This window comes from Jaculus jaculus, chromosome 14 (assembly GCF_020740685.1).
Source record: "Jaculus jaculus isolate mJacJac1 chromosome 14, mJacJac1.mat.Y.cur, whole genome shotgun sequence".
NCBI lineage: Eukaryota > Metazoa > Chordata > Mammalia > Rodentia > Dipodidae > Jaculus > Jaculus jaculus.
This window is the reverse complement of record NC_059115.1, coordinates 58753873-58775205: the sequence shown is the minus strand read 5'-3', so window position 1 is coordinate 58775205 and position 21333 is coordinate 58753873. Positions and strand designations below refer to the sequence as shown.

At 46.3% G+C, this 21333-nt stretch overlaps 1 protein-coding gene across 3 annotated transcripts in view; it reads left to right on the top strand.

Annotated features, from left to right (window-relative positions):
* The window catches only part of Ocln (occludin), a 59318-nt gene that overhangs the window by 26158 nt on the left and 11827 nt on the right, over positions 1 to 21333 (top strand). For all 3 annotated transcript variants that reach the window (XM_045134052.1, XM_045134051.1, XM_004651402.2), the window contains exons 4-6: positions 2095 to 2256; positions 15830 to 15975; positions 19446 to 19661. In XM_045134052.1, coding sequence (XP_044989987.1) covers positions 2095 to 2256; positions 15830 to 15975; positions 19446 to 19661 — 524 coding nt within the window. The remainder of the gene's footprint in view (positions 1 to 2094; positions 2257 to 15829; positions 15976 to 19445; positions 19662 to 21333) is intronic.

The window sequence follows — 21333 nt, the reverse complement described above, 5'->3', positions numbered from 1 at the left end:
GGGCTAGAGAGATGCCTTAGCAGTTAAGGTGCTTGCCTGCAAAGCCTAATGACCCTATTGGACTCTCCAGACCCCACAAGGTGATGCAAGTGCGCAAGGTCACACCTGCGCAAGGGGGCGCACGCGTCTGGAGTTCTGGTGCAGTGGCTGGAGGACCCTGTGTACCAATTCTCTCTCTCTTTCATAAAACAATTCCCCCTCCAAAAAAAAAAAAAAAAAAACTAGCCAGGCATGGTGGCGCATGCCTTTAATCCGGCACTTGGGAGGCAGAGGTAGGAGGATCATCACAGTTCCAGGCCATCCTGAGATTACATAGTGAATTCCAGGTCAGCCTGAGCTAGAGACTCTACCTCCAAAAACAAACAAACAAAACCGTTAGTGCCAGGCACTCAGGAGGCAGAGGTAGGAGGATCGCCATGAGTTTGAGGCCACCCTGAAACTGCATAGTGAATTCCAGGTCAGCCTGGGCCAGAGTGAAACCCTATTTAGAAAAAAAAAAAGGAAAGAGAAAGAAAAGAAAGAAGGAAAGCTATCCAAGTGATTCAACGTGCCTTCAGAAACCATGAGTCAGTCATCCTAATTACATTCAAACCCCTTCTCCTTACACTGACTCAGGAATCCCCATTCTTTACCTGCATGAGTCACTCTTTTGGGGTTAGACTTTCCGCAGTGACTGCCTGTCTTTATTTTGAGGGTTGTGGGCGTAGGTTTTCGGAGTCTTTGTTGGCACTGTTCAGACGTGTCTGTGGCACAGAAGGAACTGAGAACTGGTAGAGTTGATGCTCCTACTTCAGTGTGTGGCAACTAAGGGCCGAGAGTGGGTATGATCAGTACTCTTGTCTCGGGCGGGTCTGCGCCCGGGACTGAGCACCGATTGCACCGGCTGCGTCTGCGCTAACTGAAGACAGAGCGGGTAGAATTATACTCCTGTCTGCGACATGTCTGTGCTAAGGACTGAGAGTTGGTGGAATTGGTACCCTTACCTCAGACTGTCTGGTAAGTAAAGACAGACTTAGTAGCACGGTGCTTTTGTCTCTGACATGTCGGCCATGAATTAAGACTCGGTGTTGGGAGAATTGCTGCTCCTATCTCACCGCCTGCCTGTGGCAAGTAAGGATGCCGAGTTGGTGGAATTGTCACTCCCATCGCAGCTGTGTCTGTGGTAGGAAGGACTGAGAATTGGTGGAACACTGACACACACACACGCACATATTATTAGTTATGTACACAGTGTGTATACAGCCATGTTGGTATCATCGTTAGCCTCCTCCTTGTTGTCCGTCCCCCCTCCCCAACCCACCCTCGCAGGGACCCTCCTCGTTGGGGAATGTGGGTCGTGCATTGTGGGGTTAGCCATCATGTTATGGGGAAGAGAGAATGTCTAACAGTGACACTTTTTTTTTTTTTTTTTTTTTTTTTTTGGTTTTTTGAGGTAGGGTCTCACTCTGGTCCAGGCTGACCTGGAATTAACTCTGTCATCTCAGGGTGACCTTGAACTCATGGCAATCCTCCTACCTCTGCCTCCCGAGTGCTGGGATTAAAGGCGTGCGCCACCACGCCCAGCTCGTGACACATATTTCTGAACCAGTTTCCTATAGCTCTAGAGTGGGGTGATGATATCCCCTAGCCTTAAGCATGTTCTGAGAGCTGAATCAAATAGTGTGCATATGTTTACGTTCGTGTGCACACGTACATGGGCATACAGGCATGTTTTGCTAGCTTCAGTGCAGTTGGTGTGGGTTAGTTTTTTTGTTTTGTTTTGTTTGTTTGTTTTTCAAGGTAGGGTCTCACTCTAGCCCAGGCTGACCTGGAATTCACTCTGTAGTCTCAGTGTGGCCTCGAACTCATGGTGATCCTCCTACCTCTGCCTCCCGAGTACTGGAATTAAAGGCGGGCGCCACCACGCCCAGCTGGTGTGGGTTACTTTTAATGCTAAAACACATGTACAACAGTTCGCTTCAGTTTTACGGCCATCAAACCACAGGTATTTGGTAGGCCCTTAGGTAGGTTAGAGTTTTAACTCATAGAAGGTAAACTGAAATTAAATAAGCACTTAAAGTAATTATGTCAATGTCTTTAATCTTTTTTTTTTAGGCTATTGCCATTGTCTTGGGGTTCATGATTATTGTGGCTTTTGCTCTGATAATATTTTTTGCTGTGAAAACCCGGAGGAAGATGGACCATTATGATAAGTCCAATATTTTGTGGGACAAGGAACACGTTTATGATGAGCAGCCCCCCAATGTTGAAGAGTGGGTAAGTGTAGGTAAAAAAAAATCACTTTCAAGTTTTTATAAAATGTTCACCTTCTGGCCCTAAAATTGTGGGTACTTTGTTAAACTTTGTCTTTGTATGTTACATAAGTATTTGCTTTGGATTTTACTCAAAAAATTGTAAAAGGTAGGGCAAATGGAAAGTGTTTTATTAGAGGTGAGGAACTACTACTGTTTTCAAGAGGTAGAGTATAGCTCTGGAAAGAAATAACTTGTAAAAGAATTCACACACAGGCTGGAGAGATGGCTTAGTGGTTAAGGAAGGAAGGTACTTACCTGCAAAGCCAAAGGACTCAGGTTCAATTCCCCAGTTCCCACAAAGAGGCCAGATGCACAAGGTGGCACATGCATCTGAAGTTCATTTGCAGTGGCTAGAGACTCTGGTATGCCCATTCTGTATCTGCCTCATTTTCTCAAATAATAGTAAATAAATAAGATTTTTTAAAATTTATTTATTTGAGAGCGACAGACAGAGAAGGAGAGAGAATGGGCACGCCAGGGCCTCCAGCCACTGCAAACAAATTCCAGATGCCCTCTTGTGCATCTGGCTAACGTGGGTCCTGGGGAGTTGAGCCTCGAACCGTGGTCATTAGGATTCACAGGCAAGCTCTTAACCGCTAAGCCCTCTCTCCAGCCCGATTTTTTTTTTTTTTAAATCACATAGAAAAGAGCTTGGCCTTTGCAAAATACAAACAACCTCTGCTTCCTTTCCTCTTCCCTTTTATGTCTCAGCTTGTTACTTCAGGGGGGGGGAACATTACCCTGGTAGCTGTTTTGGGGTCAAGGGTTGGTAAGGGTGTTTTGGAAATGGCAGTGGTTGTCAACCTTTTAAACTTTTAAATGGTCATCAGCATGGCAAACTTCATTGACTGTGCATTGCAGTTACGTGTGAAATACATACTTGTGTGACAAGGACAGAGACTAGAGAAGTTTCAGTTTCAGAAGGAAGGACAATTTATTCATCTTACCAGCCTTCCTGTATGATGGGACTGTGTAACTGAGCTGTCTTTATTATTATTATTATTATTATTATTATTATTATTATTATTACTACTACTACTACTACTATTGAGGCAAGCCCAACTGACTGCCTTTTTTTTTTTTTTTGGTTTGGTTTTTCGAGGTAGGGTTTCACTCTGGCCCAGGCTAACCTGGAATTAACTATGTAGTCTCAGGGTGACCTTGAACTCACGGTGATCCTCCTACTTCTGCCTCCCAAGTGCTGGGATTAAAGGCGTGCGCCACCACACCAGGACCTCTAGCCACTGCAGCCATGCGTGTGCCCTCTTGTGTGCATGTGCAACCTTGCACCCTTGTGTCACTGTGTGTCTGGCTTCCGTGGGACCTGGAGAGTCGAGCATGAGTCCTTAGGCTTTACAGACAAGTACTTTAACCACTAAGCCACCTCCCCAGCCCTGAGCTGTCTTTAGAGTGAGAGACTTCCTTTCTGAAAGGATGCAGGATGCTGTGAGAAGCAGGTTCAGAGGAAGTCTTTGGCTGGATTGATTTCTTTCTCCTTTTTGCAGTTAACAGGGATTGAACCCAGGGCCTCATGCATGCTAAGCAAGCTCTGTACCCATCATGGAGCTAGTTCCCCAGTCCTTCTCCCACCCCTACTTTTTACTCTGAAACCGAGTCTCGCTAAATTGCCCAGGCAGGCTTGGAACTTTGAATCCTCCTGCCTCAGCCTCCCTAGTAGCTGGCATTACAGGTGTGTACCACCAGGCCTGGCTCCTGCCAGACTGGTTTGTTGCCATGAAGTCAGTTGAGGACAGGGCACCCTGGGTGGGCTTGTTGTGGTCAGTGGAGTGGAGCGTGGGGCGTGCCGAGGGCTACAAGTCAGCTGCTGGCCATCCATAACCCAAAGACCCTCTTACCCCCGGCATCCTGTTACGTCTGAGTTTTCAGGAAGTCTTAAGCATAGATGAAATTATTTCTACAAATTAAGGAGCAAAAACAAACTGTCCTAGGGAAGCCAGAAGGGGTGTGGCTTGTGGCTATTGAGGTGATGCCTTCCACTTGAGCTGTGAAGGAAGCTGTGAGGGAATATGTTTTCTCTCGACCTTTAGCTCCAGGCGAGGCCACCTGTGCACCGGCTAGGATAGTCCCTTGTGAACTATGAAGTCAAGGTTTCGCTGAGAGTTTCTGGGTGTGTCGGTTTTCACTGGCTGTTAGATTTGTTTACTTAAGGTTTCAGGAGACTGTTAAAAAAACAAATAAACCATCTCAAGGGAGACCAGCACCAGTAATACCAGAGTGAACTTTCGCCTCTCACTTGTTTGCTGTCATAAAGGGTTAATCAGTGGTAGGCAAAGATAGACATAGTAACTCCTGGAAGTGAGGATGGCCGTGAAAGAGGCGTAGCCCAGTGACAGAGTGCTCGCCTAGTGTGCACAAGGGCCTTCGTTCAACCCCCAGCAACACACATGCGTATATACACACACACACACAAAAGGCATTTTAAAAAAATACATATTTTTTTAAGTTATTTATTTGAGAGAGAAAGAGGCAGAGGGAGAGAGAGAATGGGTGCGCCAGGGCCTCTAGCCACTGCAAACGAACTCCAGATGCATGCACCCCCCCTTGTGCATCTGGCTTACCAGGATCCTTTGGCTTTGCAGGCAAACACCTTAACAGCTAAGCCGTCTGTCTAGTCCCCCCAAAGGCATTATTTTTGAGGAGGCAGATATATTTCATATAGATATTCTTATAGGAAATGATTTGGAGATGGTTTCAGCCACAGTATTTTGCTTTTTCTTGCCTCGCTTGCCTAAGTTCTTGTCACTGAATTCAGTTGCACAATGCCATTTTTGCTCATCTGAGTCCAACACCACATGAGGCCAGGTACCTCTGTCCTCCATTCTCCTGCACGTTCTTATCTGAGCCTGGGCTGCTGCAGTGGGGACGTTCGTGACCCAGCATTTGATGTGCTGAGTGATCTTTCTTCCTTTCGGTCATTAGGAGCTAGCATCATCAAAATAACCTAGTAAGCTCCTGGGAAAACCTTAATGAAAGCCGGGCGTGGTGGCGCACGCCTTTAATCCCAGCACTCGGGAGGCAGAGGTAGGAGGATCGCTGTGAGTTTGAGGCCAGCCTGAGACTACATAGTGAATTCCAGGTCAGCCTGAGCTAGAGTGAGACCCTACCTCAGCAAAAAAAAACACTTAATGATTGTGTCCCTCTCCCTCCCCGACCCCCAGGTAAGGTCTCACAGTTTTCTTATCTATATAGTCAGGCAGTATTATTGTGCCTGTCCCAAAAGACTAATGAGAGATGCATCTGAGGAAATGATAAAACATGGTTGCCTACCCAGTGGGGATATTGATAGGAGAACAGCTGACTAGCAAAGAAGTTCGATGCCCTGGTTACATGTGACAGAAACAACCTGAATTTGCTTAGGTGAGAAGGAGAGTTTACTTGTAAGATTTTTGAATGGTAACAGATGCAATCCTAGAAAAAAATTGTAGCAGTGTAGCCTCGGAGACAGAGGTAGGTGACTCTGTACCAGAACAATGACCAGAGACTGTCTGAAGTCCTGGGATGTGCTCGCTCCCCTCCACTTCTTTCTTCATTTTCTCTTGCAAACACAGGCAAAAAGCAACTGCTTAGAAGTCTTGTTTTGTATTCGTGCTTCATATGAAAACAGGCTTGGAGGGACTCCAGCAGAGTTAGCGTGGGTCAGGTGTCTGTCCTTATACTAACTGACTGTGGCCAGGTGAAGAGTCTCCTTCACATAGTGTGTGTGGCATATGGATGTTCCCAAAGTTAACTATGTGAATGTAATGGGAAGATGGTTTCCAGAAAAATAACTTTTATTTACTTATTTACTGTTGTTTTTTTGTTTTTCAAGGTAGGGTCTCACCCTAGCCCAGGCTGACCTGGAACTCACTATGTAGTCTCAGAGTGGCCTTGAACTCACAGCGATCCTCCTACCTCTGCCTCACGAGTGCTGGGATTAAAGGCATGTGCCACCACACCCAGCCAGAAAAAGAATTTTTTAAAAAGGTGCTGTGTAGAGAATATGTGCTATAAACATGCAGTATGAATGAATTGTGATTTTTCTTCCTCCTGGTTTTGACGTCTCTGGCCAGGTCTGAATTCAACGTGTAATTTAAGTAGCATACCCTGTGTTTCTGAACAGTCTTGAATGTGTCTGTTGGCTTCTCCCACTGAAGGTGCCATGTTGCCCTAATCCCTTCCAGTCTGGGCTGTGGTTTAGAGAGTTGGGAGTGACAGGAGGATTAGTAAATTATGGGTGCCAAAGCTGCATTAGCAGGGACTAGTACAAGATGAATAATTCATGTTAGTCTTTCTTTTAGATCTGTTTACCAAAACTGACTTTATAAAAATTTTTCTTGGGCTGGAGAGATGGCTTAGCAGTTAAGCATTTGCCTGTGAAGCCTAAGGATCCAGGTTCGAGGTTTGATTCCCCAGGACCCACGTTAGCCAGATGCACAAGGGGGCGCACGCATCTGGAGTTTGTTTGCAGTGGCTGGAGCCCTTGGTGCACCCATTCTCCCTCCCTCCCTCCCTCTCTCTCTCTCTCTCTCTCTCTCTCTCTCTGCCTCTTTCTTTGTCTGTCACTCTCAAATAAGTAAATAAAAATAAGCAAAAAAAATTTTTTTTTCTTCAGCTGGAGAGATGGCTTAGCGGTTAAGTGCTTGCCTATGAAGCCTAAGGATCCTAGTTCAAGGCTCAATTCCCCAGTATCCATGTAAGCCAGATGCATAAGGTGGTGCATGTATCTGGAGTTTTTTTTTTTTTTCAAGGTAGGGTCTCATACTAGCCCAGGATGACCTGGAATTCCCTATGTAGTCTCATGGTAGCCTCAAACTCATGGCGATCCTTCTACCTCTGCTTCCCAAGTGCTGGGTTTAAGGCGCGTGCTACCACACTTGGCTAAAACAATTCTTAATATTTTATTTATTTATTTACTTATTTAAGAAAAAGAATGGTCGTACTGTAAGACCCCCAGAACGAGGACCCCACGCTCTGCCCAGAAATGGCGACACCCCGAATCACTCACGAGAAGCGGTCTTGATGCAAACTGCAAGAGGATTTTATTCCAAGCGCGCTGGGGCCCACAGTCGTACACCGCGCAGGGGTAGAGGACTGCAGAGCCCCAAATGCAGGAACAGGACAGTTTTTATAGGGTTTCTAACAAAGCCTGTGCATTAGACCAATCATTTTTTTTTAAATGGGCATGGTGGCACACACCTTTTTTTTTTTAAATTTTTATTTATTTATTTGAGAGCAACAGACACAGAGAGAAAGACAGATAGAGGGAGAGAGAATGGGCGCACCAGGGCTTCCAGCCTCTGCAAACGAATTCCAGACGCGTGCGCCCCCTTGTGCATCTGGCTAATGTGGGACCTGGGGAACTGAGCCTCGAACCGGGGTCCTTAGGCTTCGTAGGCAAGCACTTAACCGCTAAGCCATCTCTCCAGCCCGAGACCAATTATTTTTTTAACATCAGGAGCCCGTGGTGTGCGAGCCAGTCAGTTTGTGCCACTTCATAGTTTCTAAGCCAATTAGTTTAATTTGTTCAAGCCCCTCGTGGACCAATCAGTCTCCGATGACCTTGGTGGTCAGCATTTGCGCAGGTCCTTGGGTGGGGGTAGCAGAGTGTGGTATCAGTCTCCTATGACCTTGGTGGTCTGAGGCAGGCTGCTACGGCTTATGGTGTGGGCTACTAAGGCTTATGGTGCAGGCTATTTACAGAAACCAAATAAGTGGTTCACTTTATTATTCATTTCCCGTCCTTGAGGGCTATCTCATGCCCTTATTACCTAGTTTTATATTAGGAGCGGGCTCTGATATAATGAGAAGAGGGATTCTTTACTTGTTTCCAACAGAGAGTAAAGGCTGGAGTTTGAGGTATGCAGGGGCCCGCTTAAGCTCCCTTTGGAGCGTGATAGTATTTCTGGGCTTCTGAATTCTTGGGCCTTTCAGTACCAGGGCCTCCAGCCACTGCAAACAAACTCCAAACACATGTGTCACCTTGTGCATCTGGCTTACGTGGGTCATGGGGAATCAAACCTGGGTCCTTTGGCTTTGCAGGCAAGCACCTTAACTGCTAAGCAATCTCTCTAGTCCTTTCAAAAAAAATTTTAATGTATTTATTTGCAAGTAGAGAGAGAAGAAAGACACAGAGAAAGAGAGAATGGTCACACCAGGGCCTCTAACTATTACAAACGAATTCCAGATGTGTATACAATTTTGTACATCTGGCTTGATGTGGGTACTGGGGAATCTAACCCGGCTCGTTAGACTGCAGGCAAGCACACCTGAACCGCTTAGCCATCTCTCCAGCCCCTTGTTTGTTTTTTTGAGGCAGGGTCTCTCTATAGTTCCAGGCTGGTCTCCAACCCAAGGTGATCCTCCTACAGGGCAGTAATTAAAGGCCTGCATCACCTTGCCAGGCTTAAAACAGGCCTTCTTGAATATAAAAGCAGTCCTCTCAGCCGAAGACTACTGGTACTGGAGGCTCTTACCCTGGGAAAGATTGCGTGCTTATCTGTGGAATGAAATGTGACAGAAGAGGAAACGTCCTGTCCGACTTTCACACCCACCAGGGTGGAGTATGGAAGGCAGGCCCTGACCCTCTACACTGTGAGTGGGGAGAGAGAGGGTGGAGGACAGGCCAGATCGGGTTTGAGGGGCAGAGCTTTGACTGTCTCTGTGGCACTCGGATAGCGGCAGTTCCTAGATTTCCAGCATCAAGAGGTCATGTTTCCAAACCCAACCATGTGCACAGGAGCCATGGTCTAAACACCCTACAGCAGAGCTGTCTGCCCTGCATCAGTGGCTCTCTGCCTTTGCTACAATCAGAATCCCCTGGAGGCCTTGTTAACACAGCTTGCTGGGCCCCACCCCGTAGCTGCTGATTTAGTAGGTCTGGGTGGGGTGATGTTGACATTTCTGGTCTGGGGAGCACATTTTTGAAACCCCACTTCTCTGGAGTTTAGCTGCAGCTGTTGTCCTGCAGACCCACATGGCATTTGGATTAAAGTAGGTGTACTTGTATGGCACGCTGGCTGAACTGGAAGGTTCTGCAGGAGCCTCAGGTGGTGTCTGGCGTTTCCTGCCTTGTCCTGTTGGGTATAAAAGTACATGTGTGCCGAAAGTATCGTCTTTACTGTCGTCATCGGGGAGGTAATTGATGTGGTTCGCTCAGGGAGTGTAAGGTTTCGCTGCCTCACCTGCTCCAAAACCTCCAGCAGCCCATTGACTTCGGATTCTTCTTTGGGCAACGTGCAGCCGGGCAGGGGGCGGTGTCCGCAAGCCTCGGAGCCACTTGAGCAACGTGAATTCATCAGGCGGTCAAAACTGACTTGGCCTATGACCTCTTCATTTGTGGGATTAGTCTCTGGGGAAGCATTTACTTTCAAATGACCAGACGTGGACTTTCTGGAGGCTATTTTGAGCTTTTCAGAGGAGGGAGGGGACAGAGCCTGCAGCGATAAGAATGCCAGAGTACAGGAAAAACAAGTTGGACCACTTGCTGTTTGAGAACTCGAAACGCAGGGACAGTAGCTCACGCGGCTGGGTTGGGCAGTTGTAAAGCTGGAGATGGTACTTGGTGATTACTCACTCTTCTCCTCTCTCTTGTCTTCTCCATTCACCAAGCTGGAAAAGCCCTTCTGAGGGTGACTATAATAAACAAAGGCGCCTGGTGACTGAATTTTGTGTCAGGAGGTTCCCTGGCAAAGAGGGGTTCCAATCTTGTTAGGGTGCAGTGCGAATGATTTCCTTTGTCACAGTACCTCGCCACAACGTGTTCCTCGCCACAACGTGTTCCTCTAGCCCTGTTTGAGGTCGGAGTGGGCAGGGTTTTAGAACTAGGTGGGTCAGGGTTCATATTCCCCAGCCACCACCTCATTTTCCAGCTAACTGAAGTCACTTTTACCACAGCCATTCAGTTTCCTCATCAGATGTACTGATAATCCTATCAAGCTGGGTGTTGGAGATAAATAAACAGAATCTGACTGTGCCTGGCACACGATAGACGCTCATTAGATGAACTTTCCTTCTTAGAAGTAGAGATGGCTTTTGTCACCTTGCTACAGTGGCTGGATGCCAGGCCAGCCCGACTCTCAACATGTGAATCTGGAGTGAAGGCAGGACAGAGAGAAAAATGGAGGAAGGTTTATCATTGCAACCTCTTGCTTTTTTTACTCATTCCAAATGAAGTTGATTTTGGTGAGGAAAAAATATTCTCTCTGTGCTGAAGAGATGGCTAGAGGCCCTAGTTGTGCCTGTTTCCTCTGTCTCCCTCTGCTTATAAATAAAATATATTTTTTAGTTTTTATATTTATTTATTTGCGAGCAGAGAGAGAGATACAGAGAAAAGAGGCAGACAGGCAGAATGGGCGTGCCAGGGCCTCTAGCCACTGCAAACGAATGCCAGAATCATGTGCCACTTTGTGCATCTGGCTTACATGGGTACTGGGGAATCAAACCTGATTCCTTAGGGCTTCTCAGGCAAGCACCTTAACCGCTGAGCCATCTCTCCAGCCCATGAGATGTTTTTTTAAAATGTTTCCTCCCCAAAATTGACCTTTTATTCTCTCTGAATTCTGGGGGTAGAGTGGAGAAGATGGGCCCACATGATGCTGAAGTTCCTGGGGCGGGGGGCGGTGTGGAAAGTAGAGACTGACAGGTGCCCATAGAGCACCTGAGCTGCCTGCCTCAGAGTCCTGGCCTTTGTTTTTCTCCTGGCATTCCATAGGGATTGAGGGTGTTCCTATTAACTCTCCAAGAAGTGGGCGGGCGGCTGTTTTCATTAACTCTCCAAGAAGACAGGGGAGGGGAAGGCTTCAATGTTGTTGCCAAGATTTTGTTCACACTTGAATAACTGGTACCTTTTTAATATGTATAATTGTTTTGAGTAAAAGTTTGTCTTCATTATAACTGCCTGTTGTAGAGATCATTTGAGATCATTAATGGCATTCTGATATTTCAGAAACAGAAAAAGAAAAAGTCCTACAGAAGCTGGGAATAGAAAGGACATATCTCAATATAATAAAGGCTGTTATAACAAACCTACAGCCAACAAATATTAAATGGAGATATTTTTATATTATTATTTTTTTTTTTCAAGGTAGGGTCTCACTCTAGCCCAGGCTGACCTGGAATTTACCATATAGTCTCAGGATGGCCTTGAATTCACTGTGATCCTCCTACCTCTGCCTCCCGAGTGCTGGGATTAAAGGCATATGTGGGCCACCATGCCCAACTTAAGTATTTTTAAAATTTATTTTATTTATTTGAAGTAGCAAGTGGGCACACTAGGGTCTTCAGCTGCTGCAATTGAACTCCAGATGTATGCGCCCCCTTGTGCATCTGGCTTACGTGGGTCCTGGGGAATTAAACCTTGGTCCTTTGGCTTCATAGGCAAATGCCTTAACTGCTAAGCCTTCTTTTCAGCCCAAGACAGATCTGTTTTGAAAAAAGATTTTAGTTATTTGAGAGAGAGAAAGAAAGAGGTAGACAATAGGTGCACCAAAGTCTCTAGCAAACAAATGGCAAACAAACTACAGATGCATGTGCCACATTGTGCATCATCTAGCTTTACGTGGGTAGTGGAGAAGTGAACCTGGGTCCTTAGGCCTTGCAGGCAAGTGCCTTAACCACTCACCGGTCTCTCCAGGTCTCTCAAGACAGGTCTTTTTGTTTGTTTGTTTGTTTTATTTTTATTATCTGAGAGCGACAAAGAGAGAAAGAGGAGAGAGAGAGAGAGAGAGAGAGAATGGGCACACCAGGGCCCCCAGCCACTGCAAACAAACTCCACGTGGGTCCTGGGGATTCGAGCCTCAGACTGGGGTCCTTAGGCTTCACAGGCAAGCGCTTAGCCACTAAGCTATCTCTCCAGCCCTCAAGACAGGTCTTGATGTGAATTTTCAATCCATGTTCTCCTGCCTCTAGCTTCCAAGGAGGAAATCTTTCCAGAACAAACTTTGGGTTCTCGATATGTGGTAGGCACTGGGCTGGGCTTTGCAGAGTGAAAAAGCAAAGCGGGAGCCTGCCCAGGTTCCCATTTTTATTAGGTCTGATCTTTGGGAAAGTTATTGGGTCCCCTGGGCCATAGCTTCCTCATTTCCAAGAGAAGAGTAACACCTACCTATAAAGTCTTGCCTAGGAAGTGATCTGTCATCCGAGCTTTCGTGAGCAGTCACAGTGAGCTTGAGATAGTTTATTGTCTCCATTACTGGGCGTGACCAGTTGTTTGGTAGTCAGTAGATACTCTGGCTGGAGGTTGATAGGCTCACATGTAGGGGTATGGGACAGGTTGGTGCCTCACCCGGCAGGTACTAGAAGGTGGAAACACTTGAACTAAGATTTGAAACCTGACGAAGGATTAGTTGGCAAAGAAAGGGGGAGAGGCATTGGCAGGGGTGGCCCGTCTCTAAAAGGGCACCCGGGCTCTGCTAAAGTTGCTGCTGGAGAGGGGGAAGAGTTCGAGAGAAGTGTAAAACAGGCTTTTAAGAAAGTGCCATTTTAAGTTCTGATGAGGTCTTTGAAATACAAGCAGGCCTTTGACCTGGTCGCGCATTTGCCTGTGCCGGGTGATGCAGTTGAGCCAAGAAGGCTCCCGCCCAAGCTCCCTGGTGGCGGAGTCTAAATGCACTCCCTGGAAACCCACCTGCTGCTTTGGCTGCCACTGCTGAATTCCACCTGCTGAGGGAAATGATCCTGTTCCTTTCTAACCCTGAGCAGGGAAACAATCAAAAAGACCTCTGTGTATTCTGGGGACTTGGCAAAATAACTTGGGTGTGTGTTGTTACAGTGATTATGACACAGGATTTTTGGTCCAAGGAGGGATTAAATTCCATAAGGATGCAGGAGGTCCCAGGCTTGGGGATCCCAACTTTTGGATTTTTATGTGCTTAGCAAAGAATTGAAAATACAGATTCCAAGATGGGTGAATTGTGTATTTTGAGGCTTATTTTAGGGAGAGTTGGGACCCAGGGGGAAGGCTAGCTGAAAGCCCAAGCCAAAAAAGAGAAAATGGAGAAAGTCTCAGAGAGAGAGAGAGAGAATGTACACAAAGCATGAGAGTCTAAGCCACAAGGTTCTTCTCACAAAAGAGGTCAGACAAGACTAAGAGAAAGTAAAGCTTACAGAGAGATCACACACGCAGAAAAATAGGAGAGAGGGCTGGCTGGAGAGGTGGCTTAGCAGTGAAGCGCTTGCCTGTGAAACCTAAGGACCCTGGTTCAAGGCTCGATTCCCCAGGACCCACGTTAGCCAGATGCACAAGGGGGCGCACGCATCTGGAGTTCGTTTGCAGTGGCTGGAAGCCCTGGCGAGCCCATTCTCTCCCTCTCTCTATCTGCCTCTTTGTCTGTCTGTCTGTCGCTCTCAAATAAATAAATAAAAATAACAAAAAAAAAATTTTTTTTAAAAGAAAAATAGAGGGAATTACCATGGGATATATTTTATAATCATGGAAAATGTTAATAAAAGTTAAAAAAAATAAATAAATTTAAAAAAAAAAGAAAAATAGGAGAGAACTCAAAAACCAGGCAGGAAAGTATGCTCTCTTTCTTGCTCCCTCTCTCTCTCCATATGAGTGTGTACACACACACACACACACACACACACACACGCGCGCGCGTATCTACCTTATTCTCTTTCTCCACTAAATTAAATTAAAAGAAAAAGAATGGAAATTAAGAGAAAATAACAAATGTCTTATATTAAAAATGGTATAGTATAAATTACAGACTTTTAGTTTATTTCCCTTTCTTTTTTCTTTAGTATCTCTCTCTCTCTCTCTCTCTCTTTTTTTTTTTTTTTTTTTGGTTTGGTTTTTTGAAGTAGAGTTTCACTCTAGTCTAGGCTGACCTGGAATTCACTATGTAATCTCAGGGTGGCCTTGAACTCATAGTGATCCTCCTACCTCTGCCACCTGAGTGCTGGGATTAAAGGTATATGCCACCATGCCTGGCTATTTATTTCTTTGCGAGAGAGAGGGAGATAGAGAGAGAATGGGCACACCGGGGCCTTCAGCCATTGTAAATGAACTCCAGATGCATGCGCCACCTTGTGCAGCTGGCTTACATGGGTCCTGGGGAATTGAACCTGGGTCCTTTAGCTTCTCAGGCAAATGCCTTAACCACTAAGCCATCTCTCCAGCCCCCTATTTTTCCTTTTATAAAAAAAAACAAAACAACTTTATTTATTTATTTATTTGAGAGGGAAAAAGAAGCATAGGGGGATACCAAGAGAGAATGGGCACGCCAGGGCCTCCGGGCACTGTAAACAAACTCCAGATGCATGTTCCCCCTTGGGCATCTGGCTTATGTGGGTCCTGGAGAGTTGAACCAGGATCCTCTGGCTTTGCAGGCAAATGCCTTAACTGCTAAGCCATCTCTCCAGCCCTCCTTTTCCTTTTTTTTTTTTTTTTTTTAAGACAGGCTCTCACTTAGTTGCCCATGCTGACTTGAATTTACTCCATAGCCCAAGCAGGTCTTCAATTTATAATCCTGTCTCAGCCTCCCAAATTCTGCCAGGACAGGTATGTACCACCATGCTTGGCAAGTTCATTAATTTTTTTTTTTTCCTGTGGCCTTAACATTTCCTCTTCAGAGATGAGTGGATTAAGAAGAAGCAGCATCCTTTGTCCTAGATCAGTGATCGTCCAAATGTGTCTGGACAGAGGGAGTCATCAGGATTACCTGAGAGCTTGTTAGAAATGGGAATTATAGCCAGGTGTAGCAGACAGCTTCAGGTCACTGAGATGAACTTCCAGACCAGGCACAGTTATGGAGGAAGGGATTTATATTGAAGCTTTCAGATCCAGGGGAAGCTCCATAATGGCAGAAGAAGCTGGCCTGCCTTCACAGGACCAAACACACAGAGAGAGAAACACAAGCCTAAAAGTCAAAAGCCACACAGCACAGCATACTTCAGGAACTCCAGCTAGACACACTTTGCATCTCTTTAGATTGAAATCTCAAACCCGCCACCACACCTAAGGGCTGGACCCTAAGATCCACCCAGTGACACTGCCTCCAGCCAGGTGGCTGCAGATGAAAATTACAAGCTAATAAAACACTGAATATATTGGGGGCCATCTATTCAAACTACCACACCAGGTATGGTGGTGCACGCCTTTAGTCCGAGCAGTTTGGGAGGCTGAGGTAAGAGAACCTCTGTAAGACCAAGGCCGGCTTGGTCTATATAGTGAGTTCTGGGTCAGCCTGGGCTAGAGTGAGACCCTGCGTTTAAAAAAAAAAAAAAAAAAAGGACTGGAGAGATGGCTTGGCGGTTAAGGCAGTTGCCTGTGAAGCCTAAAGACCCAGGTTCTATTCCCCAGTACCCACATAAAGCCAGATGCACAAGGTAGCTCATACATCTGGAGTGGCTGGAGGCCCTGGTGTGCCTCTCTAGCCTAGCCTGGTTAAGATGAGCTGGTCCTGTGCAGGGGGATGGGAATGGGATTTTTTTTTTAATGTAATAAATTTTTTTCTCCTATTTTTTCATCCCTTTCAATTACAGACTAAACAATGATTGACTCTTTGGGCTTTTTTTTTTTCTCTCTTTTTTAGGTTAAAAATGTGTCTGTAGGTGCACAAGACATGCCTTCACCACCATCTGACTATGCAGAGAGAGTTGACAGCTCTGTGGCATACTCCAACGGCAAAGTGAATGGCAAGCGCGCATATCCAGAGTCTAGTTACAAATCAACGCCACCGTAAGTAGCACGTTACTCCGATAGGATGAGCTTAAAGGTGAAGGTCTGCTCATTTCAGATCAATTGTTTTGTGCCACCCTCCTTTCAAAAGCATCCAAATCACACACACACAAAACCGGGGGCAGTTCATGCTTTTTTCTTAAAGTCTCCAGTGATCACTGTTTTGTTCGTGGAGACCTGCGTGCTGCTCAGAAGAGCCGGCTAAGGAAGGTGGACCGGGTGCTCCTTCCGCTCCACAGCACAAATATGTCTTCGCTTGCTGATTTCATAGGATGTGTGGCCTGTCGCACAGGAATCTGGTTCTGTGTGCGCTCTGCCCTTGCTAGTTTTGAAGTTCAAGTGTGGCGGGGTGGGAGGGGGCTAGCTGATTGAGCAGAGGTAAGTGTTTCTTCTGAATCGAAGGGGAAGATGCGTGTTGATTAATCTTTTTTAAAAAAGAGTTACTTTAGCTGGGCGTGGTGGCACACGCCTTTAATCCCAGCACTCGGGAGGCAGAGGTAGGAGGATTGCCATGAGTTCAAGGCCACCCTGAGATGACAGAGTTAATTCCAGGTCAGCCTGGACCAGAGTGAGACCCTACCTCGAAAAAACCAAAAAAAAAAAAAAAAGAGTTACTTTATTTTTATTAACTCGTGAGAGAGAGAGATATATACAGAAATAGGCAGGCAGAGAGAGAGAGAAAATGGGTGCACCAGGGCCCCCAGCCATTTCAAATGAACTCCAGATGCATGCGCCCCCTTGTGCATTTGGCTTATATGAGTCCTGGGGAGTCGAACCTGGGTCCATTGGCTTTGCAGGCAAGTGCCTTAACTGCTGAGCCATCTCTGCAGCCCACGTGTTGATTAATCTTAACCATGCACATGCACGTGCGGCCCTGCGTGTGCTCCTCGGGGGTGGCCAGAGTGGGACGTCTGAGGTCCAGCTCCTTCAGTCTTCCACCCCTTCTGAATTGAGCCACAGTCTTGGACTGATTTATTTTTTTCACAAGCTCTGGTGGGGATTGAACTCCAGCACTCCGTAGGGGCTTCCTCAGGCCCATGGACAGGAAATGTTGTCTATCACAGATCCATCTCTCCAGTCCCTATAAGTACTTTTCTTGCTAAGCATTTTGCTTGAGGCTTTCTGCTAGATCAAGTATGTTACTGTGTAGCAGTTTCAAGGGTGCGGGAAGAGGAAATTGTAGGAATGGGAGTGGTGGAAAATTTCCAAAGCAAAGATTTATAATACCAACATCTAATTTCATTTTTCCATTTATCTTCCTCCCTCTCTGACCCCTACTTCTCAAATAGACTTACTGTATTTAGTTTGTAGTAAGACTAGTGAGTTTTTAGTCTGGTGTGGAGGCACATGCCTGTAATCCTGGAACTTGGGAAGTAGAGGCAGGAAGATCAGGAGGTTTAAGGTCACTCTCAGCTACATAGTGAGTTCAAGGACAGTATATGAGACCCTGTCTAAATATTTTTTTAAAAGAGAGGGGCTTGTTTTGCAAACTCAGAGCAAGAAGCTGGTAGTTTGGGCAGAGTGTTCATGAACTTGGTAATCATTGACTATGGAGAAAGTCACATTTTCCTTGGACTGGAAGTGGCATTTACACACCACACAAAGCTATGCTACCAAATAAAGGTAGAAAGAGGAAATAAATGCCATTATGAACCCCAACCATATATCCTTATTCCCCAAAGCCTTAGGGTCTACAAGAGATGAGCCGTAACTAGAAACCGAGGACTTTGACAACAGTGAGAGAGCTCATTTAGAAAACGGCAGACAAGGTCGATAAAGCTCAGTTTATGGCTTTTGTGCATTGGAAGCAGTAGGAAAGAAGGACGGGGGAAAAAACCCAAGACATGGTTCACAAGTTGGTTTGAAAAGCAAGGGCATTTAGAAAGTCCCAACCCTTCTTTGTTCACTTCTGTCCTTGCGTTTTGCAGAGGGAAATAAAGCCGCATTTGTTCCTTGGAAGTAGGTTGTACTCATCCTGGCTCCCAGCATATGACTGCTGTGATAGCCTTTGTTTTCAAGCTTGTGACAGGAATATTGTAAGCAGTTTTAAATCTGATGCAGTGCATCATAATTGCATTAGAAAAACAGTGTCAAGGCAACCCTCCCGTTCATTCTATATGGCTTTAAGATTAACAGAGGAAGTTTTCAAAGAATACTCATGAAACTCCCATGAACTGTGTCTTTGGAAGGGTAAGAGTTCAGACATGGTCTCTCTGCGTAGCCCACGCAGACCTCAAGTTTGAGAATGTCCTGCTTCAGCCTTCTGAGAGCCAGGACTAGTGGCATGTGCTGCCGTACATAAGTAAACCATGCCATGCCTGGCCTTTTAATCAACTCCTTTTTTTTGGTTTTTCAAGGTAGGGACTTCCTCTAGCCCAGGTTGTCAGGCTGTCCTGGAATTCACCATGTAGTCTCAGGCTGGCCTCAGACTCACAGCAATCCGCCTGCCTTTGCCTCCCAAAGGCTAGGATTAAAGGCATGAGCCACCACAACTGACTTAATCAACTCGTAACTCACTGTGATGTAATAATGTTTTTTTTTTTAATATTTTATTTTTATTTACTTGAGAATAAGAGAGAGAGAGAGAGAGAGAATGGGCGCACCAGGGCCTCTAGCCGCTGCAAAGGAAATTCAGATGCATGTGCCACCTTGTGCATCTGGTTTACATGGGTCCTGGGGACCTGAACTTGAGTCCCCCTTCATTTTTTGCAGACAAGTGTCTTAACCGTTAAGCCATCTGTCCAGCCCGGGTTTTTGTTGTTGTTGTTGTTGTTTTTTGTTTATTTTGGTTCTTAAGTTTATTTATTCTTTCAAACTTTTTATCTTAAAAGAAAATCTACATACACTAGCATAAAATTAGTCATATGGAGAGCTGATCTACATCCTCTTCTCCAGTCTCCACTCCACGGAACTGGAACAACCTGTATAAAAGAATCATGCTCATTATTTTCCTGACAGCCTTTTGTAGAGTAAGGGCTCTGGCACCAGGGAGGTAAACAGTCCTCTGGTCAGCCTGAACTTCCTAAAAGGAAACCAGAGCTCCCTTTTTAAAAATTTTTGTTTGTTTATTTGAGAGCAACAGAGAGAGAAAGGGAGAGAGGGAAAGAATGGACGCACCAGGGCCTCCAGCCCCTGCAAACGAACTCCAGACGCGTGTGCCCCCTTGTGCATCTGGCTAACGTGGGTCCTGGGGAACCGAGCCTCGAACTGGGGTCCTTAGGCTTCACAGGCAAGCGCTTAACCGCTAAGCCGTCTCTCCAGCCCAGAGCTCCCTTTTTACTTAGAAGCTTAAACACAGGACCCCGGATCAGAACTTAGAGCCTCCCTGTGTGTTAGAAGATTGTGAACTTGGGCCGCGCTGCATGCAGCAGGAAAGCAGGTGTCTAGCTCGGTGGGTGCACGTTGACTCCCAGCTGTCACCGCCCTCTGCGGTCGCCAGCAGCGATAGTGACCCTTATTTAAATCGCCAGGGCGCCCGAAGTGGCTCAGGAGCTGCCCGTGACCTCACCCGTGGACGACTTCAGGCAGCCCCGTTTCGGCAGCAGCGGTAACTTAGATTCGCCTTCCAAACGGGCTCCCACGAAGGGGAGAGCCGGGAAGTCGAGGAGAGCCGAGCCAGACCACTACGAGACGGACTACACGACGGGCGGCGAGTCCTGCGACGAGCTGGAGGAGGACTGGATCAGGTAGGGGCGCGCCTCGCCTCCCCAGTCCGCAGCGCGTTCTCGTCCTCACCGGGGCTCACCGGGCGGGGGCCATTCCTCTGACATGGGTCAGTGATGCCATTGCATTTCTTTGGACCCCCCCAGGACTGGAAGACAGTTTTTTTTTAATTAATTAACTTATTTATTTGAGAGCGACAGGAGAGGCAGAGAGAGAGAGAGAGAGAGAGAATGGGCGCGCCAGGGCCTCCAGCCACGGCAAACGAACTCCAGATGCGTGCGCTCCGTTATGCATCTGGCTAACGTGGGTCCTGGGGAATTGAGCCTCGAACTGGGGTCCTTAGGCTTCACAGGCAAATGCTTAACTGCTAAACCATCTCTCCAGCCCAAGACTAGTTTGTTGTTTTTTTTTTGAGCTGAATTTTTTTCCTTGGTGCAAGGGTGTCTTGCTGCTACAAAGCAATGCCTGCCTGGCTTAAGTGGGTGGCTCGGGAACTGAACCCCGTGCTTGCAGGCTTTGCACGCAAATGCCTTATAACCACTGAGCCATTTTTCCCAGCCCCTCAAGTGACACTTTTTTTGTGGAAAACAGAAGGTTTAACCCAAAGAACCGTGGCTAACAGTTCATAAACAGCTGAGGTAACCACAGTTGAGTATTCTGGCCAGGGTTAGGGTTCTTTGCATCGCTGGCTCATTCTGCTTCACCGCTGCCAAATAAACACAGGTGTGGCGCATAGCCTTTTCATGCCAAATGTTGTAGGCACTGGGACACACACAAAGCCTTTGCAGTGTGTGGTTCATCAAAACCTTGCTGTGTGTTAAGAGACATGAGTGGGGTGTGGTGTTAGGGAGCTCTCTATTCACTAGAAGTTCTCACAGCTGCTTTCTTCACCCACAGTGTTTTGGCCTGGTTTACCCATCTATCTGTAAAACATCTGCCTGGCATAATGGAAAATGTAACTGAAAACTTCAAGAAATCCTACATTTCTTTTTTTTTTAATATTTATAATTTATTTATTTGCAAGCAGAGAGAGTAAGGGGGTATGGGCACACCAGGGCCCATTGCCACTGCAGACGAACTCCAGGTACATTAGCCACTTTGTGCATCCGGCTTTATGTGGGTACTGGGCAATTGGACAGAGGCAGTCAGACCTTACACACAAGTGCTTTTAACCACAGAGCCATCTTTCCAGCCCTTCTGTTTCTCATTTGAACAAATCATTTAATTGCTCCCTCTGTTACAGAGCTCTTGGCTGGCTCTTGAACTTCAAGGGTTCTGGTAAGCTTCTGTCGTTTCAGCCCAGCTGGGGAGCACCCCCTCTTAACTCCCACATGGGCTCGTTACCCTTCCTGCTCTCCACATGGCAAGAGCTCTGCACTTTATTTTCTCCTTCTCTTCTTTAATCTAATAAAGTCTCTCTAAAACTTAAAAAAAAAAATAAAGACATTTGACTGTCAGATCTAAGCAACGAAGATTCTTAGTCCTAACCAAAAAAAAAGCTGGGTGTGGTGGCGCACGCCTTTAATCCCAGCACTTGGGAGGCAGAGGTAGGAGGACCGCCATGAGTTCAAAGCCACCCTGAGACTACATAGTGAATTCCAGGTCAGCCTGGGCTAGAGTGAAACCCTACCTCGGGAAAAAAAAAAAAAAAAAAAATTCTTAGTCCTGTGAAACAGTTGCAAATATTTTCTCAGT